At 46.4% G+C, this 12,009-nt stretch overlaps 1 protein-coding gene across 11 annotated transcripts in view; it reads right to left on the bottom strand.

The window, feature by feature from the left end:
* Positions 1–12,009, bottom strand: part of pard3ab (par-3 family cell polarity regulator alpha, b) — a 62,792-nt gene that overhangs the window by 43,196 nt on the left and 7,587 nt on the right. For 10 of the 11 annotated variants that reach the window (XR_014126142.1, XM_027032227.3, XM_027032224.3 and 7 more), the window contains 2 exons: positions 8,297–8,398; positions 683–875 (listed from right to left, as the gene is read on the bottom strand). Coding sequence is in view for 9 of the 11 variants with exons in the window: in XM_027032227.3 (XP_026888028.3) it covers positions 683–875; positions 8,297–8,398 (295 nt within the window). In the remaining 2 variants the exon portion in view is untranslated. The remainder of the gene's footprint in view (positions 1–682; positions 876–8,296; positions 8,399–12,009) is intronic. The other variant, XM_081723767.1, reaches the window with a different exon arrangement.

Raw genomic sequence — 12,009 nt, forward strand, 5'->3', positions numbered from 1 at the left:
ACTGGTTGTCCAAAGTAATGCCTAGGCTACGGGCATAACCAATATTAGCCTTATATATCGGCCATCGGTTTCCCCGCTCTCTGAATATCAGGATAGTCTCTTAAAAAACTCATATCAGTCAACCACTACACTCAGTGTAAGCCTGGCCCCAGCCTTACTGTAAACCTCCCAAACCAATCAGCTTTCATCTGCTCATCTTCTGGTCCCTCAGAAACTGAAGTGACCATTTTGTTCTATCCTTGATAATTAAGTGGAACAAAATCTTCCCCACTGTTTAAAGGCCGTATCTGCGCTAACACTGAATCACAAAAGGTGCCAAGATAAACTGGAAGCCCTCCACAGTGTCTAACCCAGTGAGCATCCAGTGTTCAGCACAGTGTCTAACCCAGTTAGCGTCCAGTGTTCAGCACAGTGTCTAATCCAGTGTTCAGTATAGTGTCTACCCAGTAAGTTTCCAGTGTTCAATATAGTGTTTAACTCAGTGAGTGTCCAGTGTTCAGTACAGTGTCTAACCCAGTGATCATCCAGTGTTCAGCACAGCGTCAGACCCAGAGTTCAGCACAGTGTCTAACCCAGTGAGCATCCAGTGCTCAGTATATTGTTTAACCCAGTGTTCAGTACAGTGTATAGCACTGTGAGTGTCCAGACAAGTATGGGGAATATTAGCCCTACTGCCACTCACTGGTGCGTAGGGTGGAGGGTGTGACCTCAATCTCACTGTTGGGTTGGTAAGAGTGGAAAGTTTGGAATGCAGACAAAGGGGTGGAGCACACCACGTCTCCCGAGAAGAGATCAGGAGACTGGGTGCCTGTGGAGCTCGCACTGGTTCCATCGCCTCCGGTATGGGGCTCCTGTTCTTCATACACAGCCACCAACTACACACAGACACACACACAGAGAGAGAGAGAGAGAGAGAGAGAGAGAGAGAGCACGCCACTGATGTTAATTAACAATGGTATAAATTATGCTCTTCACTGCTTTAACTAATTTTATTCAATAAATAAATTTTGATTTATAAGTTTAAAAAGCATGCAAGAGAAGATTTTATGAGATTGTGTGTCGGGGTATGAGTGTGTGATGGAATTTTATTTTTATATATCACACACACACACACATATACACATACATTATATATATATATATATATATATATATATATATATATATATATATATATATATATATGCACATGTCCTCAATTACTGCACTCTGTTGATGTTCCCATGACTGAGTCCCTGAAGACATTGAGGTATGTGGGACAGAGGGAACTCATGCTTTAAAAAGAACATCTGATCCCTATTATGTATGTGTATGTGTGTTGTGGGTGGGTGCGTGTGTGTCTGTGTGTGTGCGTGTGTGTGCGTGTGTGTGTGTGCACGCTGTGGGGGTGTGGGAAGTGAGTGGTCTTTTCTGGGCCATGGTCTCATGTGGCTGCTTTAAGCAGCAAGACTGGGTTTGCCGGGCAGCGGGGAGGGACCGTGTCCTCTCTGAGCATGTAAGAGATTTGACAAGGTCACCAGCATTATTTTGGACTTTGATGGTGAGCACAAAATATTAATGCTCATTCAATTTAATTCAATCTTAATATTCACTTCACACAACTATATGGAGAAGCAAAGCACTTGGTCTAACAGGAACAGTGTGTGCTGAATGTTACTGGACAATACAAGTCCTGAGGCCTAACCCAATAGACAGAGACCCTAACCCTAACCCAATAGACAGAGACCCTAACCCTAGCCCAATAGACAGAGACTCTAACCCTAACCGTATCCCTAAACCAGTAGATTGAGACCCCTAAACCCTAACCCTAAACCTGGTCACACAGTAGTGTTTTATATTACATTCCTTCTGCTCACATCTTTTCTTTGAAGGCTTCATTAGTGTTCATACCTACTTCAGTGTACAATTTTCACTACTGTGTATGTGTTTTGATGTATGTGTCTACATCACCATTTATCTTACTTCTCTATATCACCATATACTCCCAGGGTTAAACCCTACTCCTCTATAATACTACACATTTCCAAGAATTTATGATAAAGTGGCGTTATTTAGCCAATGAACGGTTAGAGGTGCTGGTTTCAGTTTTCCTCAGCACTTTTAACAGTTCATGACTACAACAGACTCACACTAGCAGAAATGTGTTCAGACCCCAGAGATGATGCACACACAGTAAATATCACAGCATCCACAGAGATCACAGAGAGCATGGAGTAAGTGTGTGACACTAGGGTTAGGGTTTGGACTGAGACTAGGGACTGATACAGGTATAAGGGTTGGGGGTTCACACTATGACACTACTAACCATGATTTCAGTCTCCAATCCGAGAATGTAGCCTGTGTCTAAACAGAGAAGAACTTCTAAAAACCCTTCTCTCACATACCATCATCAAATTGTGTAACTCCCACAGCTGAGATGAATCTTGCAATATTAAGAAATCTGTTATTACTTTGACACACACAGCCTCTCTCTCACACACGCGCGCGCACGCACGCACGCACGCACACACGCGCGCACACACACGCGCGCGCACACACGCGCGCGCACACACGCGCGCGCACACACACACGCGCGCGCACACACACACGTGCGCGCGCAGGTAAAAAGTGACAAGTGTGATAGGAAGGTCCTGACAAGAAGTTCCCAGGAGAACCATACAAGTTTGTGCTGGTAAAATTAGTTTGTCTGCATCGTTGAAATGAAAAACATGTGGGAAAACAGTGATGAATAAGTGAAAAGGTTTACTTATTAATCCAGTAGACCTTGTATGGGGTCTAGTTTTTATATCACACTACTAAACCTGCTATATAACAGCTGGGTCTAATTTAATAGTGCCTCAACACTCACAAACAGAGTCTGTGTGCGTGCGTGTTGCCTAGTTGGGGCTAAAAATCTTAATCAGACCTCCTTTTTCCTTGTCTGATCAGATTTGTGTCTCTTGCACACCATCAGTCTGCGTTTATTTCTTGAAAATGGCTGCACAAAACTATCAGTCCTGGTTATCATTGTAATATTCATCCCACTCCAAACAAAGTTAAGATACTATGTGCTCAGATGTGGGAATAAGGGTGTGTGTTTGGGGGGTGTCCCTACTAAATCAGATATTATAACTCGGGATGTCTGATGCTTTCTGTTTACGGTCTGTAACTTCCTGTCCAAAGAAAGAAAAAAGAAGTTGTCACCGAGGGGGTCGGAGACTCAGTGAGCATGTATGTGCACAGTGTTTAGCTGTAAGAACAGACACATGAAACACAGAAAAGAAGTTTCGAAAACATTCATTCATTCATTCATTCATTCTTACATGGAACACCTTAACACTTAAAAAACCCAGGATTAGGGTTAGGACTAGGGTTTGGGCTAGGATTAGGGTTAACTGGGATTATGGTTAATTAGGATTAGGGTTAGGGCTAGGGTTAATTAGGATTAGGGTTAGGGCTAGAGCTAATTAGGATTAGGGTTAGGGCTAGGGTTAATTAGGGTTAGGGCTAGGGTTAATTAGGATTAGGGCTAGGGTTATGGTTAATTAGGATTAGGGTTAGGCCTAAGGTTAATTAGGGTTAGGGCTAGGGTCATGGTTAATTAGGATTAGGGCTAGGGATAGGGCTAGGGTTATGGTTAATTAGGATTAGGGATAGGGTGAATTAGGATTAGGGTTAATGTGTTTCCAGGTCATCAATAATCCACACTAGCCTGTCACTTACAGAAAGTCTGTAGTGTTCACAAATGCAGAAAGGTGATTTTTTTTGTGTGTGTGTGTGTGTGTGTGTCTGTCTCTGGGCCCCTCACTGTCAACTTTGGACTAACAGCTCCCCCTGTTGCTTGATAGTGTAACTGCAATATTCCACTTGTGAGCAGATATGCCTGCACCAGTACATCTACATCCTACCACAGTACTGGAATCTTGCACATCTGCATTGAGTTGAAAGATCAAATTTTGGAGCTGAATCCAGACCTCAGTCAAAATGTCCTGGATGAGCCGTTATATGGAACTATAACATTAGTCCACAACCAACAGGGTTTACAAAGTTTGCTGAGTTACAGCATTAAGTGTAGAAAATACTTTTTGCTCTTCTGTATATAATTAATAAATCGTATATGCTGTTTATAGTGGATGCTGTACTGGGCTCAGTGTGGCATGCACAGAAGCAGTTGTCCCTTGTAATTCTGTCCCCAACGGGGCCCCCTCCTCCCGACAGGCGGCACTGTTCCTGCCGGTGTATCATCAGACATCAGGGCCAGGGTGAAAGTGCCAAGCCCACTGGGGTATTTTAAGTTTGTTTATTTAAGTTTGTTTATTATTAGAATAAGTTTAAAACACTGTGACTGCATTACTCACAATAACAAAAAGAAAGCATATATGTCTAATGCACACATGAACAGGGTCCAGTGGTCTCAGACATGTTAGGAAACACTCCACGACTACCCTGACTCTGTCTTCTCTCTCTTTGGATACAGTTACTAATTCTTTCATTTCTACACTCTCCTCATCAATGAATCTTCTGTGCCCTCTCTCCTCTAGACCTGCTAAGTCCTCCCCACCTGCCCCCTGGCTAACAGAAACACTTCGCTACCAAAGGAGAGAACCAAGTACTGCAGAGAGGTGGTTGAGGAAATCTCACCTAGATTCACACCTCAGCTCATACCAGTCTCTCCTTTCCAAGTTCTTACCAGAAGTAACAGCCGCAAAGTCATCCTTCTACACAGAAAAATTCGAATCAGCAGCATACGATCCACGCAAGCGCTTCACTATTTTTTGAATCCTCCTCCTCCTTCCTCATCTCTTACTCCAAAGGATTTTATCACCTTCTTTGAGGAGAAGGTTGCAGCAATCTGCCAATCTGCCAGTCTCTTTTCCTCTGTTCCCACTCCTCCAAGCAATGTGCATTCCCCAACATCCAACTCTTCTTTTTCTCCTCTCCTCAGATGAAATTCTTCAACTCCTGACTTCCAGCAATCTGACTACATGTCTGCTGGATCCAATTCCTTCCACTCTGTTCCAGACAATCGCAAGAGATCTGCTTCCTTTCATCTCTGTCATCATCAACAACTCCTTATCTTCTGGATACGTACCAACTGCATTCAAAACTGCCAGGGTGGTACCAAGCCTCTAGAAGGCCACACTTGACAGCTCCAACGTTACCAACTACAGACTGGTATCACTTCTCTTTTCTCTCAAAAGCCCTTGAAACAAGCAGTTTATAATCAATTGTCTCTTTTCCTCACCCAGAACCAGCTGCATGATCCCAATCAGTCTGGCTACAAACTGGCACATTCTACAGACACGGCCCTCATAGCAGTGACGGAAAAACTTCATGCTGCTAAAGCTGCCATACGGTCATCTGTTTTGATTCTTGTGGACCTTACAGCAGCCTTTGACACAGTGAACCACAACATTCTTTTTCTGTTCTCTCCAGGCTTGGTGTGACTGGCTCTGCTTGGAGATGGTTTCAGTCCTATCTGGAGGGACGGTCCTATCAGGTGACATGGAGAGGATCCACATCTAAACCGTGTAGACTCTCCACTGGTGTTCCACAGGGCTCAGTATTAGGCCCCCTTCTCTTTGTATACTCGTTCTCCTGGTGCTGTAATATCTTCTCAAGGTTTCTCCTACCACTGCTATGCTAATGACACAGAGAAATAATTGTTTCTTTTCCACCCTCTGACACGCAGGTCTCGAGATGCATCTCAGCATACTGGACTGACATCGCGTCATGGATGACAGCCCACCACCTGAAGCTCAACCCCAATAAAACAGAGCTTCTGTTCATCCCAGGTACTCCAAACCCTTACCATGACCACACAGTTTCCTTCGAGAACTCCCTGGTATCACCATCCGAAGCTGCCCGTAGCCTGGGCATAACTTTGGACAAAACTTTTCTCCTTTGTAACGAAGGATTTGGCCCTTTCTCTCGCAGGAAGCTACCCAGGTGCTTGTGCAGTCTCTTGTGATCTCAAAGCTAGACTACCGCAACTCGCTACTTGCTGGTCTTCCTCTAAGAGCCATCAAAGCGCTACAACTTGACCAGAATGCAGCAGCATGACTGGTCTTCAATCTTCCGAAGTTCACACGTTACTCCACTTCACTCCCTTCATTGGCTCCCTGTAGCTGCACGCATCAGATTTAAAACCTTGATGCTTGCCTACAAATCCAAAAATGGACCAGCCTCTTCATACATGAGCTCAATGGTCAAAGCCCGATCTGTACCTCGAGTACTTCGAACCTCAAGTACGGCTCCGCTTGAAATACCTTGTTACAAGACTCATGGACGACAAGCAGAGAGACCATTTTCTGTCCAGTCTCCAAGATGGTGGAATGAACTCCCACTTGCTGTCCGGACAGCAGAGTCCCTTAAAGTCTTCAAATGCAGACTGAAGACCCATCTATTTGCAGAATATTTAAAGGACAACTGACACTGCTTCCACATTGACTGACTTAGTACTTATTGTACATAGTACTTAGTATATAGTACTTATTGTAGGGTATTGTTTATGTTGTTTAACAAACTCTAGCACTTGTTTATTGCACTTATTACTGTTTAAGATAGACCTTATTTATTTTGTACTTCTAGGTATCAGCATTGCTCCCTGTATTCTACAGTATTCTAGTGCATTGGTATGTTGGACTCTAACCTAAAGTACTGTACTAGGATGTTCTATGTGAAGATGACAAAGCACTTTGTAAGTCACTCTGGATAAGAGCATCTGCTACTAGACATAAATGTCCTTCAGTATGGTGTTTGGTCCTGAGAGAGAGTAGCGGTCCTGTCTTACTGTGCTCTCCCTTCCAAAATACAAATTCACATATAAGGCCTATGCAATCAATCAATCTCTGTCTGTCTGTCTACTCAGAACACCAACAAAATTGGGGTATGCCCCAGTACCGTCCACCAGAGGGCATAAAGGTTCTTCAGAAAACCAGACTGTTCTACAATTTAAAAGAAATCGCTCGACAGTATCTTCTCATACTCAGAGTAAATAATCTGAATAAATAAAACGTCTGTTGTAAAAAGCACTATATAAATGAAATATTTCATATCCTTCACAGCTGTCCACCTCCGTCCCCAAATACTGATTTTGTATCTGAGTGTCACACGCAAACATCAAATCAACCAGCAATGGAAGCTGTGAGGACAGCAAAAACAAAATCACAAACTCCGCAAGGTATGGAGAAAGTAGAGAAGAAGAGAGAAGAAGTGATGAGAAGAAGAGAAGAAAAGAGAAGTAGAGAAGAGAAGAGATGTGTGTAATGTTTTTGCTCCATCATCAGATGAGTTGCACCAATCCATCAAACACTATTAGCCATAACTGAGTCCTGGGTTAGGGTTGAGTCTAACTGCTCCTTATCTGAAGGACTAGGGTAATGTTAGGGTTGAGTCAAGGTTGGTCTTAGGGTTGAGTCTAACTGCGCCTTATGTGAAGGATGGACTCATTTCCTACTATCAGGGTGATGTTAGCTAATCACAGCCATCAGAGTTATGCTAGTCAATCTCCATCATCTATAGGGACTTGACATCACCCCGTAAAAACTATATTCAACTCTATACCACCATCACTATATTCAACTCTATACCACTATCACTATATTCAACTCTATACCACTATCACTATATTCAACTCTATACCACTATCACTATATTCAACTCTATACCACTATATCACTATATTCAGCTTTATACCCCTAAAGCCTCAGATTTCACAATGACAAACAGATTTAACCATGAAGTCATAATCAAGTAAAGGAGTGCGAAGAATTCGAGTGTGTGCAAGAAACACACACACCCACAGTATGGGAATCTGGGGCAGGGTGTGTGTTGTCTCTGATAAGGTGATGGGATATTACATGGATACTGGCCAATATTTGGGGGTGTGGGGTTATTCGACACGTGGAACTAAATTTGGAACCTTAGTGTACTACCAGCATGTAAAACATCAGTTAGTCATCCATGCAGACAGACTGCAACAGACATACAGAGAGTGACAGACAGGCAGGTCCTTGTGTATAAAATAAGTAAGACTAATAACATGTTGGTCTGGGAGTGCTTGTGTGTGTTGTGGGAACAGCTGCTGGAGGTGCTGAGACAACTGAAGCAAATTTTCAATAACTACATATGAAAGAGTAAAGATTACACACACTCACCCAGACGGACGCTCATTCTCACTCACTGACGGACGCTTGCCCACACACTCACCTGCACACTCACTCTCACACATGCTTGCCCACACGCTCACTCACAAACTCACCTGCACTCTCACACACATGCTCACCTACCCCACCCGTTTTAGAGCAGCACTCACTCTGTCTTTGTCGTCTGCGACGTCACACAGCACGTCATCTAGGTCTAGTATCCCTCCATCACCATGTTCCAACCTATGGACCTGAACCCAGTAGCCTGCATCCTAAGAGACAGAGAGACAGAGAGATTCAGAAACTTACTCAAATATCCGTCTTCATAAAATAGCACAGTGTAACATTGTATCAAACAGTGTAGTGTAACAGTGTAATGGTGTAACAAACGGTGTAACAGGGTAACAGCATAACAGGGTAACAAACAGTGTAACACACTGTGTAACAATGTATCAAACAGCAGAACTAAAACAGCACAAACATTTCTTGTGTGCATCAAAAAGTAAATGCTTTCTAGGGATATTTCCCCCAATGTCTTCTGATGTCCCTCACATGTAGGAAGGCTGCTATGACTTTCATGGTGTGCCATTTTGCTGTTCTCACATCACAAAGAAAGCGTCTATAAGAAGCAGTTATAAAGATGTTTGGAGCACAGCCCTCATTACTATCACACAAACACTCACTCACTGTCTGTCTAACCCTCACACACACCGTCTAAGCCTCGCACCAACACACTCACTGTCTAAGCCTCGCACCAACACACTCACTGTCTAAGCCTCGCACCAACACACTCACTGTCTAAGCCTCGCACCAACACACTCACTGTCTAAGCCTCGCACCAACACTGTAACCCGCGCACCCACACTCACGCACCGTCTAACCCGCGCACCCACACTCACGCACCGTCTAACCCGCGCACCCACACTCACGCACCGTCTAACCCGCGCACCCACACTCACGCACCGTCTAACCCTCGCACCAACACACGCACTGTCTAACCCTCGCACCAACACACACACCTTCTAACCCTCACACCAACACACTCACTGTCTAACCCTCGCACCAACACACTCACCGTCTAACCCTCACACTGTCTAACTCTCGCATCAACACTTTCACTGTAACACTCGCACCAACACTCACACTGTATAACCATCACACTTACATTGTCTAACCCTCACACCAACACTCTCACACTGTCTAACCCTCCCACAAAACACACACTCCCACTGTAACCCTCACACAGTCAAACCCTCACACAAACACACTCACTGTCTAACCCTCACACCAACACACACTGTCTAACCCTCACACTCACACTGTCTAACCCTCACACCAACACTCACATTGTCTAACCATCACACTTACACTGTCTAACCCTCGCACCAATACACACACTGTCTAATCCTCGCACCAACACACTCACACTGTAACCCTCGTACACTCACACAGTCAAACCCTCACAAACACACACAGTCTAACCCTCACACTGCCACGCACACTCCCACAGTCTAACCCTCACACTGCCACACACTCCCAGTCTGACCCTCACACTGCCACATATACTCCCACAGTCTGACCCTCACACTCGCTGTCTAACCCTCACACCTACCGTCTGACCCGCGCACCCGCACCCCCACACACAGCCACCGTCTGACCCGCGCACCCCCACGCTGCGACCGCCTGACCCTCGCACCCACAGTCTAACCCTCGCACCCACAGTCTAACCCTCGCACCCACAGCCTAACCCTCGCACCAACACCCACTCCCACAGCCTAACCCTCGCACCAACACCCACTCCCACAGCCTAACCCTCGCACCAACACCCACTCCCACAGCCTAACCCTCGCACCAACACCCACTCCCACAGTCTAACCCTCGCACCAACACCCACAGTCTAACCCTCGCACCAACACCCACAGTCTAACCCTCGCACCAACACCCACAGTCTAACCCTCGCACCAACACCCACTCCCACAGTCTAACCCTCGCACCAACACCCACTCCCACAGTCTAACCCTCGCACCAACACCCACTCCCACAGTCTAACCCTCGCACCAACACCCACTCCCACAGTCTAACCCTCGCACCAACACCCACTCCCACAGTCTAACCCTCGCACCAACACCCACTCCCACAGTCTAACCCTCGCACCAACACCCACTCCCACAGTCTAACCCTCGCACCAACACCCACTCCCACAGTCTAACCCTCGCACCAACACCCACACCCACAGTCTAACCCTCGCACCAACACCCACACCCACAGTCTAACCCTCGCACCAACACCCACACCCACAGTCTAACCCGCGCACCCGCACCCCCACACACAGCCACCGTCTGACCCGCGCACCCCCACGCTGCGACCGCCTGACCCTCGCACCCACAGTCTAACCCTCGCACCCACAGCCTAACCCTCGCACCAACACCCACTCCCACAGCCTAACCCTCGCACCAACACCCACTCCCACAGCCTAACCCTCGCACCAACACCCACTCCCAGAGTCTAACCCTCGCACCAACACCCACAGTCTAACCCTCGCACCAACACCCACAGTCTAACCCTCGCACCAACACCCACAGTCTAACCCTCGCACCAACACCCACAGTCTAACCCTCGCACCAACACCCACAGTCTAACCCTCGCACCAACACCCACTCCCACAGTCTAACCCTCGCACCAACACCCACTCCCACAGTCTAACCCTCGCACCAACACCCACTCCCACAGTCTAACCCTCGCACCAACACCCACTCCCACAGTCTAACCCTCGCACCAACACCCACACCCACAGTCTAACCCTCGCACCAACACCCACACCCACAGTCTAACCCTCGCACCAACACCCACACCCACAGTCTAACCCTCGCACCAACACCCACACCCACAGTCTAACCCTCGCACCAACACCCACACCCACAGTCTAACCCTCGCACCAACACCCACACACACTGTCTAACCCTCACACCTTCACTGTCTAACCCTCGCACCCACACTCTCACAGTCAAACAGCAGAACAAAAACAGCACACTCTTGTGTGCATCAAAAAGTAAATGCTTTCTAGGGATATTTCCCCCAATGTCTTCTGATGTCCCTCACATGTAGGAAGGCTGCTATGACTTTCATGGTGTGCCGTTTTGCTGTTCTCACATCACAAAGAAAGCGTCTATAAGAAGCAGTTATAAAGATGTTTGGAGCACAGCCCTCATTACTATCACACAAACACTCCCACTCCCACTGTCTAACCCTCACACTGTCTAACCCTCGCACCAACACTCACACAGTCAAACCCTCACACAAACACAGTCAAACCCTCACACAAACACACACAGTCAAACAACACTCACACTGTATAACTATCACACTTACATTGTCTAACCCACACAGTCAAACCCTCACACACACACACACACACAGTCAAACCCTCACACACACACACACAGTGTCAAACCCTCACACACACACACAGTGTCAAACCCTCACACACACACACAGTGTCAAACCCTCACACACACACACAGTCAAACCCTCACACACACACACACACACAGTCAAACCCTCACACACACACACAGTCAAACCCTCACACACACACACAGTCAAACCCTCACACACACACACAGTCAAACCCTCACACACACACACAGTCAAACCCTCACACACACACACAGTCAAACCCTCACACACACACACAGTCAAACCCTCACACACACACACAGTCAAACCCTCACACACACACACACAGTCAAACCCTCACACACACACACACAGTCAAACCCTCACACACACACACACAGTCAAACCCTCACACACACACACACACAGTCAAACCCTCACACACACACACACAGTCAAACCCTCACACACACACACACAGTCAAAC

This window comes from Electrophorus electricus, chromosome 11 (genome assembly GCF_041902795.1).
Source record: "Electrophorus electricus isolate QZ-2024a chromosome 11, ASM4190279v1, whole genome shotgun sequence".
Classification (NCBI taxonomy): domain Eukaryota; kingdom Metazoa; phylum Chordata; class Actinopteri; order Gymnotiformes; family Gymnotidae; genus Electrophorus; species Electrophorus electricus.